The sequence below is a fragment of the Lycium ferocissimum genome, chromosome 3 (assembly GCF_029784015.1).
Source record: "Lycium ferocissimum isolate CSIRO_LF1 chromosome 3, AGI_CSIRO_Lferr_CH_V1, whole genome shotgun sequence".
NCBI classification, from domain to species: Eukaryota; Viridiplantae; Streptophyta; class Magnoliopsida; order Solanales; family Solanaceae; genus Lycium; species Lycium ferocissimum.
Window position 1 is genome coordinate 70,403,124 of NC_081344.1, and position 25,403 is coordinate 70,428,526.

General features: G+C 33.5%; 2 protein-coding genes across 5 annotated transcripts; both read left to right on the forward strand.

The window, feature by feature from the left end:
• Positions 1–7,168: 7,168 nt before the first annotated feature.
• LOC132050619 (F-box/kelch-repeat protein SKIP30-like) lies at positions 7,169–12,881 on the forward strand. 3 transcript variants are annotated; one of them, XM_059441969.1, is made up of 3 exons: positions 7,704–8,291; positions 10,553–10,639; positions 11,111–12,881. In XM_059441969.1, the coding sequence occupies exon 3, from the start codon at positions 11,182–11,184 to the stop codon at positions 12,217–12,219; it is 1,038 nt and encodes a 345-aa protein (XP_059297952.1). In that variant the 5' UTR covers positions 7,704–8,291; positions 10,553–10,639; positions 11,111–11,181; the 3' UTR covers positions 12,220–12,881. The 3 variants fall into 3 exon arrangements, with proteins under 3 accessions (XP_059297950.1, XP_059297952.1, XP_059297951.1); XM_059441967.1 differs by lacking the exons at positions 7,704–8,291; positions 10,553–10,639 and adding an exon at positions 7,169–7,328; XM_059441968.1 differs by lacking the exon at positions 10,553–10,639.
• Positions 12,882–14,711: 1,830 nt separating this feature from the next.
• On the forward strand, positions 14,712–24,331 carry LOC132050620 (uncharacterized). Of its 2 annotated transcripts, none has more exons than XM_059441970.1 (10): positions 14,712–14,902; positions 17,137–17,301; positions 19,584–19,764; positions 20,405–20,461; positions 20,556–20,626; positions 21,556–21,634; positions 22,003–22,062; positions 22,887–22,990; positions 23,088–23,148; positions 23,735–24,331. In XM_059441970.1, exons 1-10 carry the CDS (start codon positions 14,769–14,771, stop codon positions 24,116–24,118), a joined length of 1,296 nt encoding a protein of 431 aa, XP_059297953.1. In that variant the 5' UTR covers positions 14,712–14,768; the 3' UTR covers positions 24,119–24,331. The 2 variants fall into 2 exon arrangements, with proteins under 2 accessions (XP_059297953.1, XP_059297954.1); XM_059441971.1 differs by having other exon boundaries at positions 14,772–14,902; positions 17,142–17,301.
• The last annotated feature ends 1,072 nt before the right edge of the window (positions 24,332–25,403 follow it).

The following is a 25,403-nucleotide window of genomic DNA, read 5'->3' on the forward strand; positions in this document are numbered from 1 at the left end:
AAATTAGAGAGAATACACATGTAGAGAGAATAAGTGGCAAACCAAGTAGTAGTACTTCTTAAATGAAGTAGACCTACAACTGGAAAAAAAGAAAAGAAACCAAGTACAATTAAAATAAGTTCAAATTTATTGTACAACTCAGACAACTTTTTGTACAATTTGTTGTTGCTGTGTTCGCCCCTCTTGGACACTTATATATAATAGAAATACAAATATTAGAAATTTTTAGTAATGTGGCCAAGTAATATGGGACGGATGGAGTACTTCATTTATTAATTCTTTAACGTAAAAGTCAAAAGTGAATAAGTAAAAGTGCAAGAGAAAATAAATGCGTCAGAGAATTAAAATTAAAGTGCATACGTGTATGTTCACGTGGGATAACAAAGAAGTTGGTTAGAGTGTACAATTTATATAGCTTTTGGTACAAGTATTCATTGCTGTGTTAGTCCCTTTTGGACACTTACATATATTAGAAATATAGTCAGTTAGCACTACACTTTTTTACTATATATATATATTTTTTTTAGTAGCATTCAAAAATTCACTTAATATATTCTGATAAGTTTGAAGAGAATGAATTGACATGAATCTCAGTGACAATATGAATAAAAATTGATAATTGGAAACGTAAGTAAATATAGAATACACGTAATTTCAAAGAAGAATTTATTTTTTATTAATTGTTCATTTTAAATTTTGAATTTAAATAAGTCATATTTTGCTCGGACTAATAAACAAAACTGAGGTTATAATAAAAGTCGCTAATAGAAAATGGCAAAATATATCAAATTGTTGACACGCAATTTTGTCCCTCCTTTATTCCAATTCATTTTCTTGAGCTTCTAAGTTATTAATAAATTAAAGATTTTATTTTCGATTCTTACTTTATTATAAAGATACCAACGTATTACTATTGTTAAATATTAATATGTTGTATATCGCTACTTACTTATTATGTATTGATCATAAGATATAACTTAGGTAATATTTTACTCTATTATTACCTTACTTGTATACTAATGATAAGATTATTATTTTAATTTATTAGTATTATTATTATTATTATTTCTACTACATAATATAATTTAAAAGCCAAAAGAAATATAAGGAAAACGGATGGGCCAATTCATTTACAATTTAGGCAACCTCTGTAGTTTACCCATTTGGTCATCAGCCCACTTATCCCTTTTAATCAGCTCAAATGACCAGCCCAACTGCCCAACTAATACCCAAATGAGCCCATTGCTCTGTAAAACCTAATATTTCTCAATCCTAAGTCTAAGCAAACAGCCGCACCTTCTCTTCTCCTCACTCCATTTTCGGTTTAGACCAAAACCACACCAGTCATTGACAGACCTTGTCACTACCGTTTTTATGCAATTTCCCTACACCCATCTCAGCTTATCACAAGACTCATATGAAGCCAAATAGGTAGCAGGTCAGTACTAGAGAAGATCTCACCATTTTAGGTAAGATCTGAACCAAAGCATGTGAAGAAAACCTCAACGTTCCGATTGAGAACAGGCCTGGACTCAATTTCAAATTTTTGATTTCAAGTTCCCGCTCATGAATCTGAAAACCTAGCTCTACATCGCCTATAAATACTCGCTAAGTCTTAGCCTAAAGGGAGGTTTTTCTTTTGGGGACACTCAAGAACATTTCTTACAAGCTGGAACGACCATATATTAAAAAAAAACACCAATACGCACGATTGAAATTACTCAGCTGTTGTCATCCTTTTCGAAGCTCTGGTATTTCTCTTTACTTTTTGTGGACTCATTTGGTTCGAGGTTTGGATCTATTCATAACGAGAGAGTAGATTCGATGCCGACGGCCCCCGTTCACTGCACCTGCAAGAGGTAAATCTGATCCTACCCTATTTCTTTTCTCATTTAAAATTCTGTTTATGCTTGGAATGATCATGTTTCGGGGTCCTATTGTATTCAGATCTGTTCTGGATTAAATCATGAGGTTATCTGCTGTTTTTTTTTTAAACCTTTAAATCAGATGGTGTTCGGATGTAAATAGCAGTCGTGCCCTCAACTGAAGATTAAATTTAGACACTGTGCTAGAAACCATGTTTTAGGGCGTTACATTCTGGATTATTGGAAATGTGCTATTTTGCCTTGATGATATGCCGACGTCTTTTGTTTATTCTAAAACTCATAATCATTGGGAGATGTCTACTTTGTGTTGAGTAAATCTGATTCAATGATGTTGCATTAAGATACAGTATTAGCATATCAACTCCTTGCTTAGGAATCCGTGTGAGTTAGTCTAAATAACGTGACATGAAACATTGGTTTTGATAGAAACTTTTTTTTAAGTTTTGTTTACATGTTTGCTTAAAGTCAGATTCCCTTCTAATCCGATTATGTTTTTCTTTGTTTTTTTTTTCTTTTCTCTTTATTTGCATAATACGTTTTAAGATGTTGCTTTGAGGTATTAGTTAAAATATGGACAGAAAGGACTGTTATGTTTAGGTATCCTTCGTGTAAATCTTTAGTATAAAGGAAACTATTTTGCTTGTATGCCTAAGGATCAACCCCATGCAAAGTAATATATTTCCCTGTTCTGCACTATGACTTTATTTTCCATCATCAAATTGTTTTTCTCCTTGAAACATGTTTTCAGCGCCACTTCCCCGGACACCAAATCTAATTTTGCTTCTTTGATCTAAACATCTTTTGTATATTTTTATGGAAGTCCTGTTACTATTACAACTCAATCTTGTGTAAAGTTCAGTAGCATTTTCTATTCTTCTCGTCGTTGACTCATTCAAGAAAGTAATGTGATGACATATCATGCTCCTTTAAGGTTGACGTTATCATTATAAACGATATTTTTCTGGTATTTGTGGGTTCGAACTTGTGATCTGATACACAAGTCCCTCAATTTTTACCAACTGAGCTAACCCCTGGGGGTTAACATGATTCATTAACATAGAGAAAGCGTGTGGCAGTGTCAAATAAAGTCTTGAGTGTCTACTGAAGAAGAAATGAAGCTATACCAAAGATATGTATGCAAAGCTGTTACAAGTGTGTGAACACTAACGACTAATGTTTCCTGTAATCACTAGTTTATCCTACAGATGGTTAAACTGGGTAGACGACATTGGATGATTTAGGCTGAGTCATGTATACAACTTTACATTATTTGACACCGACTTGGTGCTTACTAATGAAAATTTTGATTTATCGACAAGAAAAGTAAGACCTTGCAGTTTCTTTGGTGTTAGTATGAAGGTTTAACTCATGCTCTGTTACATATGCTCCAAGTAAAAAATATACCACCAATTCTTGCCCAATCATATTTCGGCCAGAGTCTAAGCATAGATTATGTTGATGCAAAGTTAATCTGGTATGGATTTTGGGCAACCTGAAAACTTTTCTTCTGTCAAATCAATGGTTCAGATATCTTTGTTATATCTTATGTAAGAGTAATCAGCGACCAAACAACCAAGATTGTAACTTTGATAGGTTTTTTTTTTAAAAAGAAAAAAAAATCTTTCAGTTAGTAAATGGTTAGCTAGTGTCTTTGTTGTTTTGATTAGTGTCATATGTATAAGTACTGTTTTTTTTTTTTTGTCATAAGTCCACGATTTGGGTGGCTTTAACTGTCTTCTTTACCCTCCATAATTGCTTTAGTCCGATTTGCATTTCTAATCTTTTTCTTTCTCTTCTTCGTTTTGCATGACATACTGAGTCAAGAGCTTTCACCCGAGACTCAACGACGCAATTTATGGAGTCCACGCATCAAAATGTCTGTGTTTGCTTGCGAGGAAAATCACAGGATATCTTTAGCGAAAATGGCTTTTTAGCATTTTATATCACTTTTGCTTATATTAGTGTGTTTGAAATCTCATGTTTAGCTAATTTTTATTTGTATTTTTGTGTGACCAACCTCTATTTGTGACCACCTTCGAGAGTTAATCATTACAATTTACAGAAGCTTCATTTAAGTTTAAGATATTAATAGACTACCTCCTCTTTTACATAGAACATGACATTTAAATAAAATAAAAAAAAAAAGAAGTTGAGCAGGTAATTAGTCAACTACGTGTCTCGTAAATTTTATTCTTTAAGTTGAAGTTTGATTGAATGTTTACACCAAATAACGTATTTTATAAATCAGTCTTCATTTTTACTAACAAAATCAGTCTTTCTTCAAATATAAATGGTTTTCTTTTTTCAAGTCATCAACTTCAGATATAAATGGTTTTTCAGGTCACCAACTTGAGACCGTATTTGGTTTAATAGAGAAGAAGCTTTTGTGTTTATAAAATCATTTTAGTACTATCCGGTTTTATTAAAATGGATTTTCACAATAAAAACATCAATTTGATATCTAGCATTTGTACATATTTTTACTTAACACATAGCCTAATTAAATATTTCGGGTCGCGGTTTTAAATCTTAAAGGATGTTTAATTTTTTACTTAAAAAACTTTAAAACGGAGTAAATTTTAGACAATTACTTCAACTAATTCTAGGTGTCCTAATTCACCATAATAATTGGTAGCGGGGTAATTGCCGAAAATGTGAAACCATTTTGACCGTTAAAAAATATAACAAAATCACCCTTGACTATACTCAAAATGTCTAATCACACTCAAACTATACGCTACGATTTATTACACACTCGAACATCTAAAAACCGAATTTAACCCCCGCAAGGCATTATTTTTATGGTGTTCCACACGCGCATCCACGTCAGCGCCACGTGGAAACAAAATAAATTTTATTACTTCCAGTACTTTTTCTTTTTTCTATTTTTCTTAATTTACCCTATTTTCTTTTTCCTTTTTTTTCTATACTCATTACAAAACCTCCATTATCACCGGTGGCATATCCCCAAACCCAATCATCAATTCCATCATCACCATCAAATTTACTAGTTATAAAAAAAGATGCCATCACAACCAATTTTACGGCCCACCATAAAAATAAAAAAAATAAAAACAGAAACTAATCTGCACAAAAATCCGGTCAAGAGGCAATTTGTCTCTATTAAGGGGTAGAAATCCATGCGGGTGTGTACGGATTTAATAGTGGAAAGTGAAAAAGATTTGAGTTGTTGTAACATTGAATTTCTTCTATATGGATTGATGAAGAATTGTGAAAATTATGAATTGATGAAGTTGTTGAGAGAATTGTGATAAAAAAAATGAAGTAGAAAGAATGGAGGTGGGGGAAGAAGAAGAGTGTGTCATGGTGGTGGTGATGAAATGGAGAAGTTTTTTTAAAAAAGGGAAAATACACATAAAAACCCCCAACGTATGTGGGGACATTAATTATGACGCACCCTGTCTAAATGGCGACCTATTATCCCGTGGCCTTATTTTTTCTCGTATTTTCGTACCTTTTTTGGCCGACGTGGCAAAAAAAATTAATAGGAGAAAACAAGAAAATAATTTTTATATTTTAATAAAAACCCATTTTTTTCTCTTCCTCTTCTTTCTCATTTTTTCTTTCTTCTTCTTTCTCCTCAACCACCCCCGCCGCCGCCATGATTGAACATAGCCCAGTTCATGAAATCATGGGCAGTTCGTGCAATTTCTCCATTGTTTTTAAATTCTATTCCCCATGAATTTCCATGAAATTTAACAAATGGCAAGAGGAGCGGGTTGGACAATTTTCATGAAATTTAACAAACACAAGAATTTCAATTCCATTGTTGTCAAATTCTAGTCCATGATTGAACATAGCCTTAAAGGAAGAAATTGCATGTTGTCCTTTGGCAATTTCTTTATTCAAATTTCTTCAAACGGGGGGCAAGAAAAAATTAATGGGGGGGGGGCAAAGAAGCTTTAATAAAAAATGAAGACGAAGAAGAGGGGGGTTTATGATGAAATTGAAAATGGAAGAAGAAAATGGGTTGAATGTTTCTTGAAAATAAGCTCTTTATGATTGATGATTAAATTGAATGTGTGTTTAATGAAGGAAAAAAATGGGTTTAATGTGTCTTTTGGAGGAAGAAAATGGGTTGAATGTGTGTGTTAATAGAGAAAGAAAGTGGGTTGAAATAATGGAGGAAGAATATAGGTTGATTTTTTGAAATGAAGAAGCAAGGAAGGGTTTGGTTTAGAAGACAAAGTTAATGGTTAATTAGAGGTTAATTAGTATAAATATAATTAATAAAAGAAAAATCAAATGAAAAAGAAAGGAAAGGTAAATAAACTCTCCATTTGTCTCAATTTTTTTTTGCCACGCTACCAAAAAAGGATACAAAAATACGTAAAAAATAGGCCAGGGGGTAATAGGTTGCCCGTTTTATAATTCCATTATAATTAATTATACGTTGGGGTTTTTTTTTAATGTATTTTCCCACTTAAAAAATAAGGAGGAGAGGCGGGTTTGGGTGGTGGGGGTGTTAGTGGTGAAACGGAGAAGAAGAGTTGAAAAAAAATCAGTTTTTATTAAATTAAAAAATTACTTTTATTACTCAAAGGTGTGTGTGGCAATTATTTTTTTTTCTTTTCCACAGCTTTACTGGGTTGGTGCAAGGGGATTCGAGGTCCTCGGGCTCAAAAACTCTGATATGCTTAATCAAAAAAAAAAAAAATTACTTTTATTACTTCACTCGCCTGTTTGTTAATTATAATTTTTTTTTTTTTATTGTAAATAAATTCATTTAAGGTGTGCATTTGATTCTTTTTAATTTATAAAATCAAATACTCATTTTAATGAGCATAACGAGGCAATATTAAATGAAATATGTTCTTTTCTACATATGTTTCAAACGTACTTACCTAACTTTTAAATTTTGTAAAATTAAATAGGAGAGTTGGCAAAAATCTCAATTTTAATTGAAAGAATAAATTGAATCAAACTTTTTTTGATTCATCTATCGCAGACATGTGGGGTACACTAATATTCCATCTGTCTAAAGAATATGATCTTATTTTTTTATTAATTTATCCCAAAAAAATAAATATAATTTTATATTTAAAAATAATTTAAAGCATAAATATCTACTGTTCTTTTTGGACCACACTTTTTAAAAATATTCTTTTATTTTCTAAATTCTGTGTCAAGTCAAATTAATTTTTTTTTTTTTTTTTAGATGTATGAGTAGTATTATTGTTTTTTTCTTTTTATTAATTTTGTGTAGACACATAAATAAACCTTGTCTAATTCTTTTCTCACTGCACAAACCGGCAGCAAAAATATCTAAATTTCTAAAATTTTTAATTTTAATTTGTTTTTATGTATTTGACAAAAGCCAAACAAATCTGTAAACTCACAGCAATTCTATTTGACAATATCTTCAAAGGGGTGACTTTTTATTTGGGGCTTTTCTCTTTAGTTATCTTCGTGTCTAAGCAGGTAAATACTTCTATCTATTTATTTTCAATTCCATTACAATCATTGTTTTGTTCTTTTGGATTATCACTACTTCATAGTTTAATTAGCACAAAATTCTATGCTTTTTTTTTTTTTTTAAAAGATTGGTCCTTTCCTAAAATATGAAACACCCCAAGTTCTGTTCTTTTTGATAATTTCTAGCATTTTTTTTTAATAAAGCTTGGTTCTTTTTCAAAATATGAAAAACCCCAAGTTTTGTTCTTTTGGATTATCACTACTTCATAGTTTAATTAGCATAGATTTTTTTTTTTTTTTGATCCTTTCCTAAAATATGAAATACCCCAAGTTTTGTTCTTTTTGATAATTTCTAGCATAAAATTCTCTCTTTTTTTTTTTTTTTTTTTAGATATAAAGATTGGTCCTTTCCTAAAATTTGGAACACCCCAAGTTTTGTTCTTTGAGTTATTTCTACTTAATTGTAGAATTAGCATAAAATTCTGTTTTTCTTGTAAAGATTGATTCTTTTTCAAAATATGAAACACCCTAAGTATTGTTCTTTTGGATTCTTTTACTTTATGTTAAGTGTGGAGTTTCAATTCTAGGCACTCTTTCAGATGGGTTTTTGTGATATTAAGATGGGATTTTTTTTAGTTTGCTCAAAGGCTTTAATTTTCTAGTGGGGATGGTTATAATACTCCCGCCGTTTCAATTTGTTTGTCTGGTTTTAACTTGGCACGAGTTTAAGAAAGGAAAAAAGACTTTTGAATCTTGTAGTCTATATGAGTATCAAAATGCCCTTTTATCTTGCGGTCTTAAACATGACATGTGGAAAGTTTGAATCAAAGAGTTGCCAAAAAAGAAAGAGGCATTCTTTTTGAAACGGACTAAAAAGGGAAGTAAGACAAACAAATTGAAACGGAGGGAGTACGGAGGGAGTACTCTTTCTAAGCTCTTGTAGGCAGTGACGAATTACAGTGTAGAGAGGTAAAGCTTTATATGTATATCTTGAATCCTCTTGGCTTCTTCGTGTGTTTACTTCTTTATATTTTGACTCTCCTTAGTGAAAATCCTGGCTATGCAACTGCCTTGTAGGAGTAGAAAATGGTTGTTCGAACGCTGAGTTGGAGACTTACGTGTTTACTTCTTTGGCATGTATCATATTCTTGCTCTTAAGTTTAAAAATCCTGGCTTTGCTATTGCTTTTAGGAATAGAAAATGGTTATTGGAACCCAAAGTTTAGGACACTCGCATGTTTACTTTTTTGGCATGTATCATATTCTTGCTCTGAGGTTTTACTTCTTGGGCGTATACCATGCTCTTGCACAATCCTTTTGGCATCATCTAATTGTTTAGGCCAACTCGAAACTAACTTTAGTTTCTATTGAGTTGTGAAATACGTTGCTCGGTCTCTGCAAAAAAGTAGACGTACCCATGTTGGATCCTTTAAAAATGCACTACTTTTGGAGGATCCAACATGCACCGGTCATCATTTTTGAAGAGTCCGAGAAACATAAGCTGCAAATTATACCTGTTTGTGCATGCATGATTTCTATAAGCTTTTTCCTGGGTTTGCCTTCCCTTCCTTCCAACCCATGTCTTCCCTTAATAAATGAGCACTTTATCCTGAAAAGTTACACAAGAAATAGGATTTGGTCTAGAGCAGTAATGGCCTTGGTGGTGTCATCATCATCTGCAATTCTGCATTGTCGTCTATGATTTCTTTATTCATGATGTTAATAGTTTTGCAAGTAGACTGTTCTTCCCTTCTTGACCCTTTTTCCCTATTGCATCTCACAGCTTAGGTTGCAATAGTTTGGTCAACACTTTATGTTAAGATGATGCATTCATCTTTGGGTTCTTCTTTAGATATTTAAAGCTGAAATTCTCAATCATAAATAATATGAGAAAGGTTAGATATTGCCTCCATTTGATTACAGCTAGTAAGATGTCTATAAGCTCTTATTCATAGGTTGAGAGACCTTGATGTTTAATGCTAAAGTACTTGACAAGGGAATGTAATAGGTTTTCCTTCTTGCATATCCATATCACTTATCCTTTTATATTTAGTTATGCACTTACGCAATCAAGGTTTTGGTAAAATTCTATAATGCCAAAAGTTGTGCCTCTATAATGGCCTTTTTGAGGTTTAGGAATGCAGTGGCTTCACAGAATTCGTGCTGAAACATCCCTTCTTCAGTAGGAATTTAAGGGGCCTGCTGGCTTTCCATGACTTACTTATAAGTCTTCTGTTATGGAATATGAGGTCAAGGAATCCCTTCAACAACGGCATACCAATTCATTTTTGATAATGGTGGTATACGGGGCCATAAAGGTAGGGATAAGGTCTGCATACACCCCACCCTCCCTTGACCCCACTTGTGACAACACACTGGGTATGTCGTTGTTGTTGTTGATATACGGGCCCCACTTGTGTGCATCTCAACTATTCCTCCAAATACCTGCTACCTCTGACCAACACAAGTATCATGTAATTCTGCTCACCGTGGCTTTAGGTAGATGGAAAGAAGTTACTTAGTGCTTTTTGTCTTCCTAGGATTTGAACCCTGCTCTCCAAGGTTTGCACCGACTTCATTGACTGCCAAGCCACCCCCTCGGATGCAGGGCTATGGCCAATTCTGCTTTCTTTTTCCATTTTCGCTAACTTTTCGGATGCAGGGCTATGGCCAATTCTGCTTTCTTAAATCATTTTTTCCCAAAAAAAAAAAAAAAAAAAGGTTTTCAATTAGCTGCTTGCTTGGCTTCAAAGCTTTACCATTCTTCACTATGGTTACTCCCCTTGGACTTATTTGCTGGCAAGTGACGCTCACTTAGTACAATCACCAAGTGCTTTTGTAACAGTTCTGTTTCTGGATATATATATACAGTGTTACCTTATCAAAATAAAAAAACAATCTCCAAGTGCTGCAAATGATCTGTAAGCGAGAAGCCGTAAACTAGAACTTCCGAGAAAACAAGGATGATTTTCTTTAAGTATATATTCCAAAGACCTCATGCATAAGGGACCATATTTGTAAATCTAAAGGGCATTATCCTGAACTACCACCTACGCTGGTCCAATAGGTAACCATCAAACTAATAGTCCATCATATTCCATCTGTACATGGACACGTATGTATTCTATTTTTAGGTATTGATGAGTTGAATTTATCATGGAGCTGGGTTTTTTCTTTTTTTTTTTTTAAATAAAAGAGAGGATTATTCATCTTGTTGTTTCTTTTTGCTAGACGGGTGTTTTTAGCTTTTTGAATTGGAAGTTTCTAAATTTGATGTGAGCTTAGCATTTGCACATGTTACAATACTTCTACATAAAGGTAGGCCACTGTGGAACTTGTTTTTCTGTAATTTGTTTTACAATTTCAGTGCACTAGTTTGGCTGAGAAGAGATGGTGTCCTTTTCTATTTAGAAAAGTTTTACTTTGAATATGTAAAATGCTAGCAATTTACATTATGATTCTCGTTTTTCTAGAACTGTATGGATAATAATATTAGTTCTGTATTACTCCATCTGTCCCAGTTTATGTTAAGGTGTTTGATTGAGCACGAAGTTTAAGAATTAAAGGAAGACTTTTGAAATTTGTGGTCTAGGATAAGCCATAGATATTTGTGGCTATCAATCATCTCATTAAGGATAAAATGGGAAGTTTAAAGTTAAATTGTTACTAAATATAGAAAGGTGTCATTCTTTTTGGGACTAACTAATAAGGAATGAATGTCACATAAATTGATACAGAGTGTGTAATTCATTTGTTTATCTGTCTAATTATTCAAATTGCATATTTCAGGTTGACGTCAACCAATAGCAGTGCACCACCATCATTATTTGCTGATAAAAATAGATGCGAGCTTGGTGGTTATGACTTCACTCATCGAAGGTCTTCCCGATGCTGTTGCCATTAGGTGCCTTGCACGGGTTCCATTCTACCTTCATCCGAAGTTAGAGCTTGTTTCCCATTCCTGGAGAGCTGCTATTCGAAGTACTGAACTATTTAAAGTGAGACATGAGGTCAACTCATCCGAAGAATTTTTATGCGTATCTGCATTTGAACCTGAAAACTTATGGCAGCTCTATGATCCGACGCATGACCTTTGGATTACTCTCCCTGTTCTTCCCTCAAACATCAGTCATTTCGCTCGATTTAGTGTTGTGTCTACTGCCGGAAAGTTGTTTGTTTTAGGTGGTGGAAGTGATGCTGTGGATCCATTGACGGGCGACCAAGACGGAATTTTTGCAACTGACGAGGTCTGGTCGTATGATCCCGTAACCCGAGCATGGGGTCTGTGTGCGTCTATGCTTGTCCCTCGTGCCATGTTTGCTTGTTGCGTTTTGGATGGGAAGATAGTCGTTGCAGGGGGTTTTACTAACCACAGAAAGTCGATACACAATGCGGAAATCTATGATCCTGAGACGGATGTCTGGGTTCAATTACCCGATCTCCATCATGCGCACAATTCCGCATGTTCGGGGGTAGTTTTTGGTGGTAAAGTTCATGTCTTGCATAGAGGTTTGTCGACTATTCAGGTTTTGGAAAGTTTCAGGCAGGGTTGGATTGCTCACGAATATTCTTGGCTTCAGGGCCCGATGACTGTCGTTAGGGAAAACCTTTATGTTATGAGCAATTGGTTTATTCATAAGCAGGAAGGAGAATCAAGGAGAGTGATTGTTTCAGCATCCGAGTTTCGTAGGAGAATCGGGTATGCTTTGATAGGGCTCGGAGATGATATTTATATAGTTGGAGGGTTTAATGGACCGGAGCACTGGAATTGTGACATCAAAGTGCTGTCTGATGTTGATGCCTTGACCCTCGGAAGTGAGAGGCCAGTGTGGCGTAAGGTTGCTCCAATGACGAGGTGCAGAGGTACAATCCTTGGCTGCACACTGCTGAGAATTTAGGACATGCATAATGAGGATGAAATTCATCGCGGTGTCCTCGGATAAATGCTACGAACCACGTCTGACACTAAAGGGGCTAATAGCGAATAGGAAAAGCGAATTGAGATTTCAGAGTTACTTGGTATCTGTTGCTTTGCTGGTGGGAGGTGGAAGATATCTCGTGGAATTAGTCGAGATGCGTGCAAGTGGGCCCGAACACTGCAGTTATAAGGGAAAAAAAAGAGAATGAATTGAGATTTCTAATGTTGAATGGAGGCTGAGGGTAAAACATGTTCCGTGCCTCGCCCTTATCTCCTTTGTCGTAGACTGAAGATGATTGGAAACCTATTTGAGACGACTTTTACCAGTCGTCTCAGTAATGACGGACTTTTTTATTAGCTGTATGATTAGCGGCTTAGCTATTAGCGGTCTAGAGCTACGGTAAATAAAGTCCCGTGCCGGAATCGTGGAAGAAATGAGATGTTCAGTTTTCTTGCACCCTCCTTATCTAGTGTGTAAATCCTATTGCTTTCAGTTGTTTGGTTCTTAGGAGATTTTAACATGATAACACATGTATTTGCATTAAGGAGAACTACAGTGCTTAATATTTTTGGGTTCTATTTAATCTGTGTAATTTGAGACTTGAGATCGAGTTTAAATGGAGTAATATGGTCAATGACGATTCATACAGCTAAATCCCATCGTTGGTATAATTAGAGATAGATTAACTTGTCGTTGTACTTGGTCACTTCAATCCTTTTGTGCTTGTTGACGGGGCACTTTTTGTCAACTATTTGAAATTGAGACATAGTTATTGTTGTTATTGTTCTCGATCTTCACTCTTATCGGTGTAACATCGGTATTTTCTCCAGATATCGGTTATGATGCATGTCATGTCCTAAAATGAGGAGATATCTTTGGATATTATAAAAGAGAAACAAACGAAATATTGTTGTTCAATCAAACATTGAGTTGACATAACTCTGGAATTTGTTGTGCAGCCTATTAGTCACTACAACTACATCACTTGAAATAAAATGTGCATAAAACAAGAATCCTTTTGAAAGAAGTGGCTGCCACAAACTTCTGATAAGACGACCCGGGGAAAGTGAAATTGTCTGGTAAATTAACATGTGATAACCAGTTAAATTATAGGAAATATTACGCAACATGCCAAACATTTAGATTGCATTTATGATATATATGTATAGTTTCAAAAAATTATGAAACATTGTTATTTTGGGTTTTGTAGCAAGCACACAATGCACAAGCATAATTGTATGAGCTGATAATGATCTATCGCGTAATTTCAGCCCGATATCTTCTTTTGATCATTTCTTTTCCTAATTCTACCTAATTCATAACCCTCGTAGCTATGTTTTGTAAATACGCAAACAATACCTATATTTCGCAATTACACTCTAAACAATAGCCTAATTCATTAACTTATTTTCTCCTAAACTATAGTTATTTATCACATTATCACTGACACCGTAAATAATTCTCAATTTCGATTTTTTTTTTCCCCGACAAGATGTCAACATGGGCGACAAGTTGTAGACTAGTGGACTACCTAGTCATTTTGCACGATTGGCCTTCAAAGGCATTGGTCTTTAATTTTTGTCCCTCAAATTGTTGGTCTTTAATTTTTGTCCTTCGCCTAATATCCTGAAGTTTTGGGTTCGAACCTCGGCTTAATTAAAAAAAAAAAATCGCAAAGCAGAGGTTTGTAGCAAAATTAGGCCTATTCAGGCAGAGGTTAAATTATTGCAAAAAATTCATAAATAGCTATAGTTTAAAGCGAGGTTAAATTATTGCAAAAATTTCATAAATAGCTATAGTTTAAAGCGTAACTACGAAACGTAGTTACAATTGTTGTATCAAGCGGAAGAGATGTATTAAGCAACAGGTATAAGTTGGGTATTAGGCGGTTATCAGTTGAATCAGCTGAACTCGTGTGTAAGAGCTGTATCAACGCATACAATTATGCGTATGTATTGTGTATTTGCTCAAAAACCCAAAAAATATTCATAATTTCTTGAAACTATAGTTATGCATCATAAATACAGTCTAAATATTTGCCACATCAACTTATTTTCTCTAAGCTAGCATTTGGCCATAGATTTTGGATAGAATTTTAAAAATTTATCTTCAAATATATTGTTTGGCCATAAAATTTGATCTTCTTTTGAAAATTTATCTTCAAAATATTTTCAATTTCGGGAGTAATTTCATTATCACTCACAAAAATTCAAATTTATTTCAAGTAAAATGCATGTCTAAACACAATTTCAAGTCTCAAAAATCACAACTTCAGAAAACTCAAATTTTTAATTTTCAAGTTTCAACTTCAAAATCTATGGTCAAACGGGAGCTAAATTATATTCATTGATACCTTAAATAATTTTTTTTTTTTTTCAAAAAAGACTTACATGGGCCGAAAGTCATGGACCACTAATTTGATCTGCAATAACCCATCAATTGGGCCGTCAAAATAACTAATTTAACTGACTACACAATCTTAATAACCCAGAACCTTAAACCCTAGAGAGAAAAACAAAGGTTTTACAATGGAGGAAACAAACATAGATGATTGTGAAAACAAACATGAATCTGAGGTTGCTCCTGCTTTAATTGCACTTCATCCAACTCACCAATCTGTTGCTGTTGCTGTTGGTTCTAATCTACGTGTCTTTAATCTTCAGTAAGTTCATTATGCAAAAAATCAGTATATTTACTATACTTTTTTTAATGATAATTTGGTAAAACTTACTACTTGTCCGTTTTAATTGTGTCGACTTAGTTTGACTGGACATAAAATTTAAGGTCAGAGTTACTTCCTTTGGATAAAAAAAAAGTCCACTTAGCTTAAGGAACTACTAATTCCTAGACAAAAATAGGTAATTTGACTAAACTATCCCTAATTAAATAAGCATCGGGATTTAATCATATAACACTTAATAGGGGCAAGTCTGGAAAAACGATGTTAATTATTTCTTGATTTGATAAGTGGATATTTTTTCTGACTCAAGAAAAAAAGGCTAAGCGGACGCTTTTTTTTGAATAGGAAGGAGAATTTATGTACTACATGTGTCCCAATGAGATGTGTCCCAGTAAGCGAAAAATCACTAAATTCAGTACTTTTTATTCAATGATAGTGTGTTCAAATAAATGTGCTCAAACTTAGTACTAGTTCATTTCAATTGTGTTGACTTAGTTTGACTAGACACGGTATTTAAGAAAAAAGAGGTATTTTTGTAAACTTGTGATCTTAAAACAGGAAATTTGGTACAATGAAAATTGTGAGTAATTGGAAAAGGAGTTTTTATTTTCAAAGTGAAAAATCGTATTTGGAAATTGAAGCTTGTTTTTGAATTTTTGTGAGTGATTTTGGAGTGAAAAAGGTGAAAACAACTTTTTGGTATTTTTCAAATTTCGGAATAGTTGAATTCCGGATTTTTACGGCCAAACATGATTTCTGGAATTCAACTTTGGAAAGACGTAAAAAATAATCATGGCCAAACGGTTACTTAGTACTTGTCAATTTCAATGATGTTTAATTAGTTTGACCGGGCACAGAATTTAAGAAAATAGGGATTTTTGTTATTTTTGTGGTCTTGAAACGGGAAATTTGATGGGCCGTTTGGCCATGAAAATTGTGAGTATCTGGAAAAGGAGTTTTTATTTTCGAAGTGAAAAGTGGTATGGTGGAAATTGGAGTTGTGTTTGGCCATGAATACAAATAGGAGTTGTTTTAGAATTTTTGTGAGTGATTTGCAGTGAAAAAATGAAAGCAACTTCTTAGTGTTTTTCAAATTCCGGAAAGTTTCAAAGTTGAATTCCGGAATTTTATGGCTCACTTAGCATTTGTCCATTTGAATGATGTTTGCTTAGTTTCACTGGGCATGGAGTTTAAGAAAAAAAGAGATTTTTGTAACTTGTGATCTTAAAACAGGAAATTTAAAGTGAAACTGTTTTCAAATATAAAAAGTAGATTTTTTTTTTTTTTTTTTTTGATGATGGACTAATAATAGTACAAAATTGAAAATTAGAACCTTACAACTACATGTATGTAACTCGAGCAAATACCTTTAGTATTTTCCTGTCCCTGTACGTGAAAGTTCATTAGATCCACTACCTTTTTTATGATAATGTGTTCAAACTTAGTACTTGTCCATTTCAATTTGTGTGGTTTAGTTTGATTGGCTATCGAGTTTAAGAAAGGGACTTTTGTGACTTTGGTCTTAAAACAGCAAGTTTAAAGTTAAATTGGTTTCAAATATAAAAAGTGGTCATTGTTTTTGGGACGGACTGATAATAGTACTATAGAGTATCGAACAGAGGATGTAAAAAAAATTATAGCAAACTTTTCAACTCTACGTATATAACTCGAGCAAATACCTATAATATATGTCTGTTCCCTGTCTCCTTGTTTCATTTAAAGATATTGGAAATTGGGTTCTTAATTGAAGCAGACTTGCTTTCTTTTTGATATAGATTTTAGAAAGGAGCTTTTGTAATACAGCATAAATGTGTTGTGGGCCCACGTCACGAGTTCGACACCTGATTGTGCATTAAGTTTGACATTTAAGCGGAGAAGGGTAGATGGATGCGTCCCTTATTATGAGTTTTGAAGTTGAAACAACTTTTTGAGCTGTCATAAAAAAAGTTAAGAATTTTCATACATTTTAAAGAAATTTTTATAAAGATTTTACTAAAGATCAGATTTTTTTTGTATGAAAGTTCTTTACAACAACTAAAGGAAAAATTCGTATATTTCTGATCAGTAATGGAAGTAATTCTTCATATAAGTTGGCACTTCTGGGCTTGTGTTAATTTTTGTTTTCTCTTAAGATAAACTAGAGGGAACTTTAACGACATAATCAAAGATTTGCACTTTACAGTCGGGTTATATTATACTCCATAATTTTGATGCAGAGAAGGTTGTGCAGTTTCATTGTTGGATGAGTCGGGAGCGCATATGCATAAAGATTCAATAAGAGCAATTCGTTATGGTGCTGAAGGCAAGCTCTTTGTATCTGCTGGAGATGACAAACTTGTAAAGATTTGGGTAACTGATTCTTGGCGATGTATAAGTTCCGTGTAAGTTTCTGATGTTCAAATTCTGCTTTTGCTAAGGTGCGGTCCAGCAAAAAGTTATCAATTTGCTTACAGTTTTTTTCGAAAAATTGGCAGAATGAATGATTTTCTATTACAGCTTAAGTGATACATGAGGCAGATAGCATCGAAGAAAACTGAACCAAATATTATTGGATGAGATCCTAACCCTATAAACATAGTTCAAAATGAAAGTTTAGTTACTTTTACACAATTCAAATAACGAGAGAATCTATATAAGTAAAATTTTACTTGATTTTAAGTTTCTAAATATTAGAAGTTCATACATATATAGTTCAAATAAGGAAAGATTTAATAGTTAAACTTTTAGTTAATTTTAAAGTCCTAAATATTAGGAAAATAATTCAATGACAATTTTATCCAATGTGAGATCTATACTACGTAAATTGTCGTTTAATTATTTTTCTAATATTTAGGACTTTGAAATTAACTAATGTTTTATCTATTAAATCTTTCCTTATTTGAATTATATGAACTCCTAATATTTAGGAATTTAGAATCGAGTAAGATTTTACTTATATAAATTTTTTCTTTATTTGAGTTGAGTAAAGTAACTATAACTCATTCTCGATGAGTGTTTCTGAACTATGTATATGGGTCAGGATCCCATTCAATAATGTTTGGTTCAGTTTTCCAAGGTGCTAGTGTAGATCTTTGCCCCATGTCGTTACTTAAGCTATAATAGTAGTGATTCTCAGTTGTTCGAGATTTACAAACTTTTTTGCTTTGTTACTTTTCTTTTTTGTGAACATATCTTGCATGAATGATTTTCTACTACAACTTAATTGATGACATAGGACAGATAGCACCGAAGAAAATTGAACCAAATAATATTAGATGGGGTCCTAACTCCATATACATAGTTCAAAAGCACTCATATGAAATGATATGTACACAATTCAAATAAGGAGAGAATTTATAGTAGTAAAATTTTGCTCAATTTTAAATTTCTAAATATTAGGAGTTTATACATATATAGGTCAAATAAGGAAAGATTTAATAGCTTAAATTTTAGTTGATTTCAAAGTTCTAAATATTAGGAAAATAATTGAAATATAATTTTGTTCAATTTGAGGTACTATTATGAAAGTATGAATGTCCAACAAGAATGTTGATCGACCTTTTCACCCTTTATAAAAATAGATGTCACATTGGATACAATTGTTATTTAATTATTTTTCTAATATTTAGGACTTTGAAATCAACTAACGATTTATCTATTAAATCTTTCCATATTTGAACTATATACATGTATGAACTCCTAATATTTAGGATTTTAAAATCGAGTAAGATTTTACTTATATAAATTCTTTCCTTATTTGAGTTGAGTAAAGTAACTATAGCTCCTTCCCGATGAGTGTTTTTGAACTATGTATATGGGGTTAGGATCTCGTTCAATATTGTCTGGCTTCAGTTTTATACAGCGCTAGTGTAGATCTTTGGCCCATCTCATTACTTAAGCTGTAATAATGGATAGAAAATCATCCAAGACAGGTTCCCTAAAAAATGAAAAGAAGAAAGCAAAATGAAAAGATTTATTAGAACTATATTGCTACAATTGTTAACTAAATCTTGTAAAAATTTTCAGATTCGTAAGTTCAAATAATATCCGATCATTTTGATTTGGTGATAGATTACAAAATTTTAAGTTCAGCTGATATCCGATCACTTTGAAGTGGTAGATTATAAAGTTTTAAGTTCAACTGATTTGTGATCATTTTGAATTCGGTGATAGATTATTGATTCATCCATATGTGCCCTTCAAAATCTCGTGAAAATCCATATATCACGTACATGCATAATGACTAGTATCAAGTTAAATGCTACTGTGAATAGATAATAATGTTCTATAGTTCTTGCATCAAAAAATCTTTTTATAAGTGGATGTCTGTTTAATATATAAACTGTCCCCCGCCCCCCAAATAATTGATTCATTTATACGTGCCCTTCAAAATCACGTGAAAATCCATACATGACGTACATGCATAATGACTATTATCAAGTTAAATGCTACCGTGAATAGATAATAATGCTCTACAGTTCTTGCATCAGAAAATATTTTTATAAGTGGATGTCTATTTAATATGTGAACTGTTTTTTCCCCAGATAGTTATTGGTTGAACGGTCCACTGCAGAAATCTGCTCCTTTTCTCTGCCTCCGCCCCCCGCTTCTTTACGGTTTTTTGTTTGTTTTGGATTTTCATCATTAGGAGTTGAAGTTTATCTAACTGCTATGGTTTTAATAGGTCATCCGAGAAGAGAGTTACTGCTGTTGCCATTAGTAATGATGGTCGTTTTGTATCTTTTGCGGATAAATTTGGTGTAATATATGCAGTTGAAATAGAAGCTTTTCATGAAAATCAAAGTTTGCCCAATAAGAAGGCAGTCCCAATTCTTGCCCACTACTGCAGTATCATTACTAGTCTGGTATTTTTCTTTTCTTCTCCTCTTTACTTGAATTGCTTTAGTTTTCTATGAATCTATTCCTAGTCCAGCGCATATCATATCACACTTTTCTTTTCTTTAAACTAGATTGACCCCATAGTCAAGGCCTTTGGGTTTCAAAAGCTAATTGATTTCTCTCTAAGGGGTCGTTTGGTTTAGAAGCTAGTAAGGATTAGTAATTCAGAGATTATAATGTAAGAATTAGTAATATTATAATGCAGGGATTGTAATTTAAGGATTATTTATCATTGGTTGTTTTATTTATTGTACTAAAGTTATTATCTAATATTCTACTGTATATTTTAAAATATGTTTTAATTTTTTTATCAAAATAAATATTGGTTACTGCGTGAAGGGTTATTTTTGTCATATAGTTGCTCTAATTCATGTATTACTTATCCCTGCATTCTTTTCTACATTCTTGTCTGCATAATAATACAGAAGATTCCTGCATAATTTATGTGGAAAAGCAAAATTGGAACCAAACATTTTATAAATAATGTTTAGTTTTATGTGGAAGGAAACCAAACATTGTATTAACAATGTCAAAAATTTTATGTGGAGATTAGTTCTCCCACTACCTCCAACAGAACGTTACCGAAGTGAATTTTTCATTGTGCAGGAGTTTTCACCTGACGGACGGTACATTATTAGTGCTGATCGGGACTTCAAAATCCGAGTAATGTCATGCTTCCTATTAATCATGAATCCCAGTGAGATATCTTGATGATCTCCTTGCTAACATCAAAATTTCTTATGGGTCATAATTACAGGTCTCCGTGTTCCCGGAAAAGCCATCAGATGGAGCTCACGAGATTCAAAGCTTTTGCCTTGGCCATACAGAGTAAGAGTTTCTTGAAATTCTGATGGTGCTAAGTGCTGGTAACACTCTCAGTAGTAATGATCAAGCTGGTGCAGAACAGTCTTTTCTGATAAATGTTGGTTTTATTGCTATAGTTCGTAAAATCTAGTGACTGTTTTCTTTCTATTACTGATAAAAGCCAATCTTGATATTTGACCAGGGTGACCAAAAAAATGAGAAAAACATTTTGACCGGGATGATTTAGATTGTCTTTTTGTGTCCTCCAACATAGTACATGTGAAATATCTATGTCACGCCTAATAATGAGTTGATGGAGCATATTTATGTATATTTGCGGAATCTCTTCTCTTAATACGTTTGGTACCTCTTGGTTAAGTATTTGATGCACTAGAAATGACTGCCTTTAATAAAGCACATTGTTGATTTAACAATAAAAAAATAAAGCACATTGTTGACATTGATTAAGCTGGCTCAAAAATCACTAACTAGTCCAGATTTTTCGAATATCAGTGTATGGTTCTCTGATCTTAAGAAGAAATTGATGGATTGATATTTGTGATATCATGTATTGTTGTTTCACAAACTACCATATCTAAACTTCGCAAAAATGTAGGTGTTTTTGGGTTGTATTGCAAATAATAACAATTTTTTGCCAATTAGATGGACTCAGTGAGCTATTTTAAGGCCTTAAAAAGGCGAGCATGTAATATTTGCTAGTGTTATCTGTATTTCTCTTTTGGTGCCTGTGCTGACTATTCTATTATTTTATTAAAGATGCATTTTATTTCCTTCCAGCCAACAACTGTTGTTTAAATCCCCACCCACACCCCGAAATAAAAGAGAGATGAAAACCTTTGTTTTGATTGTTTCGACTTCAGCATGCATTTTCAGAGGAGGATATTCTCTGGTTATGATGGCCATGGGCTCATTTGTTATGTTTTGATTGTCAGGTTTGTTACCTGCCTTGCCTTCATAAGCAGCAAGGATTCCCAGCAGTGGTATTTACTCTCTGGAGGTGGTGATTCAACTGTGAGTAAATTTTCTAAAATGATTCAATTTTTGACTTCACTCAAATCATCTTTTTGCGCCTTTAAGACCCCATTTGGAAGAGTTAACAAATGCCATCCTCAGCATTTGGCTATTCATTTTCTCTCTGTTAAACACAAGCTTGTGACTTAGCAGCTAGAAGGCTAAACAGAATTATTGACGTAAAGTACAAAAAGGAATTAATTACTAAACAATTACCTTAAAAAGAATTATGTGATCATATAATTTCATTTTTTTTTTCTTGACAAGTCTAATTTCATATTCATTTTTATCTACCTTGAAGCATATAATATAAGGAATGATAGTATCATTCAACTGTTATGCTCTTTTTGTCTTTTTCTTTTTTCCAGGTACGCTTGTGGGACTTCTCTTGTGGTTCTCTTCTTGATACCTGTCATGTTGGATCAGAGGTAGCTTTATCTTTTTTGGACATAGATATTCGATAAATTTATCTTAGTTTCCTCTCTCCCATCACATTAAAAAGTTGGCTGATTGAATCTCTCGCTAGAAAATAAAATTGGCAACTCCTGATCTTTAGAGATATGATTTGACTGATTTTCGATCCTCAAGCATGTGGTGACCGTGAAATAGGGCGTGAACTGATCTAATCTTTTCTTGTACCATTTCCTTTCTCCCTCTACCTTTCTAGTGTTGAAATGAGAAAGTGAATTTGAGCTTTTATGTTCAGCTTGGTTCTTAGTAATTTTCTCTAGGGGTGGCAAAATTAGCCCGTGAAAATGACTTGCCCAACCCATACATGTTTGGGCTGGTCATTGACCTGCCCATTTATTAGCTCAACCCATAGAAAATTTAGCAAGCCCAAATTGGCCCACGAGAGATCGTTATCAAAATACTTTCTCAAAGACATTTTTTTGTTTGATTTGTTATATGTAGCCATAATAAAGATTAAAAAATAGTTTCATTAAGTACTAAAAAAATTTAGAAAAGAACAAACAAAGAAATTAAAACTTGTAAGAATTGGGCGGGTTGGGTTATGCCCACCTTTAAGCCCATTCCAGTCCAAGTAACTTTTGGGCGGGTCAATTTTTTTGACTTAGCCAATTTTGACCTGCCCATTTGACACCCCTAGTGGTGACAGTGAAGTAGGGCGTGAACCGATCTATCTTTTCTTATTCCATTTCCTTTCTTCCTCTACCTTTTAGTGTTGAAATGAGAAAGTGTATTTGAGCTTTCACGTTCAGCTTAGTTTTTAATTTTCTCTACAATTGTGAAGACAGGACTATTACAGTCGGAAGAAAGAATGGATGACAGCTTGCTGGCTGTCACCGATCTCTGTGCCACTCCTGGTGGATCATTAATCGCGGTGGCCATTCAGAGGTAAGTCTCTTGTTATGTCAATATGATGCCTTTTCATCCTTACAGCCTGTTTCAATTTGTAACTTGAATCGTGATACTTTTCGCCGTTGAATTGTAGCTTGGCAGGAGTAATGCTTTTGAGTTGCAACCTTTCAGCTAGATCTCTCCAATTTGCAAGAGTGCGTTCCGTCACTTTCTCAGAATCATGGAAATCTAAACCCTGCATGGCCAGGCTTCTGCAAAGCCAAAAGTGCTTATTTGTTTTTCAAAAAGTTCTTATTTTAGAAAGTTGAGGTGGTTGACCAAGCTTTTAGAGAGAAAAGAAGTGTTTTCGACTAGTAGCAGAATCTATTTTTCAGAAGCTAAAAAAAAGTAGTTTTCCCCTGAAGCACTTTTGGAACATTGGGCAAGCACAACCTATTGCTTTAGTAGTAACAAAAGTGCTTTTCAATTGATTAGCCAAACACAAATCGTTGCTCTCCAAAAGTACTTTTTTGAAAAGTATTTCTGACAAAAAACACTTTTCAAAATAAGCAGATTTTGGAAGCTTGACCAAATAGCCTAATTAGATTTTTTGTCGTTTCAACGGCTTATGCTGTTACTTTCACCAAAAAAAAAAAAAAAAAAAAAAAAAGGGTCACAACGGCCAAAATCACGTGGAAATGTTATATGATTCTGCTTGGGAATGTTATACTTTTTGTTTAAGGCGGGGAATTCGTAAGTATTTGTATTTGTTTAACCTTTTCCCTTGGATGTAAATTCCAGGTGGTTCCAATTCCTGGGGAGGCTTTTATTCCCACGAGCTTAGCAGCCGGCTCTTCATCAAATCAATTGTGGATGGTCATGGGTGCATCGACTCTATGTGCTTCCGATTCAGCACCTTTAGCTCGTGTGAAGGTTCTCGATGGTTTCTGCGAGAGCAAAGAGCAAGAGACACGTGTCTTAGAAGATAAAGATATACAAGGTGGCGAACAACTCCTTCAAACGTTGCAAGGGAGTTCGTTCATTGAGAAAGATGCATTATCGACAGCTGCAGAAGCGGTAAAAACAGCAATGTGTAATCTATTAATCAAGAAGCAGTACCCTTCAGAAAATCGAGAGTTTAGAAAGAGAGGAAGGAACGACAAGAAAGTAAATAAGAAAAAATGACCTTGATCGGCAAAGTTACCTGATATTTGTACTGGTGGGAGGTTACCAGAGTATCTCGATTTTGCTGCGATGTAGTTTTTTTTGTGTTTGCTTTATTCACAATTTGTGATATGATGCTGTCTTCATTGTTTCAATGGTGGCTACTGTTATTTACAAATTGTTCACCCCCCTTGTAACTTGTTTTAATTAGTTACCTTGCATTAGTTCTGGTTCTTGACTGTAGCTAATTGGGGTGTTCTTGACATTTACTATTAGTTAAAAGCCTATTTCTGCTTTTTTCGGCATTAATATGCCTTTCTTGTTTGAAATTACATTCTTTTTTTTTTTTAAATTTCTAATTATTGATGTACATGTTCTAGTGACGGGGTACTTATCTTTCATCCTCAAGGGAAATTTAAGCATAGCCCTCACACAGTATTGTCGTTCATATCCTAAGCTATTATTATTTGTTTTCGGTGGAATCAAAGGTCAAAATCGATGAAAAGGCAAAGAGGTGCTGATTGTAAATTGTACATGGTTGGATTTGAGTTGGTTTCCTCTTGAAAAAGATCCAAACAAGACGGTATGGGGATATTAATGGTTCGGTTTGTGTCAATTCTCTCTTAAATTTATTAATTTATTTATAAATTAAATTAAATTGATGTAAATCGATTTATTTCTTTCGATGTTAGTTTTTTTTTTTTTTCTTTTCAATTTTCTTAATCACATTAGTAGGTGCATGTTAATGTGGGGTTTCTTAAATATAGTGTGAAATTAAATTTTAGAAAAAATATCTCTAAACGATTGAAAGGGGAACAATTATGTCATCCATTTGCTTTTTGAACAAAAATGCCTGTCATTAGCAAAGTGGAGCAATATGCCCCTGAACAAAAAAATCAATTATTATTTTATGTTAATTTACTTATGATATAAAGTGTGCTAGTGGAGAGGGACATATCTCCTGCACTTGTCTAACGACAAAGGCATTATTGCCCCCCAAAAGCAAACGGATGACATATTGTTCTACTTCAAATAGTTCAGGATTATATGCTCCAATTGACTAATATTAAGGGTATTATATTATGGTACTAAAACAAACGGAGAGCATAATTACCATATTTTCAATAATTCAGATGCACTTTAGCTCTTTTTCGCATCATATATATAGTTGAACTAGTAAATTTGTTGTTTCTTATTATAAATGATAAAATGATTTAATACTCCCTCCATCCCATATTATTTGGTCACGTTACTAAAAATATATGTCCTAAATTACTTGTTCATTTACAAAATCAAGATAAAATTA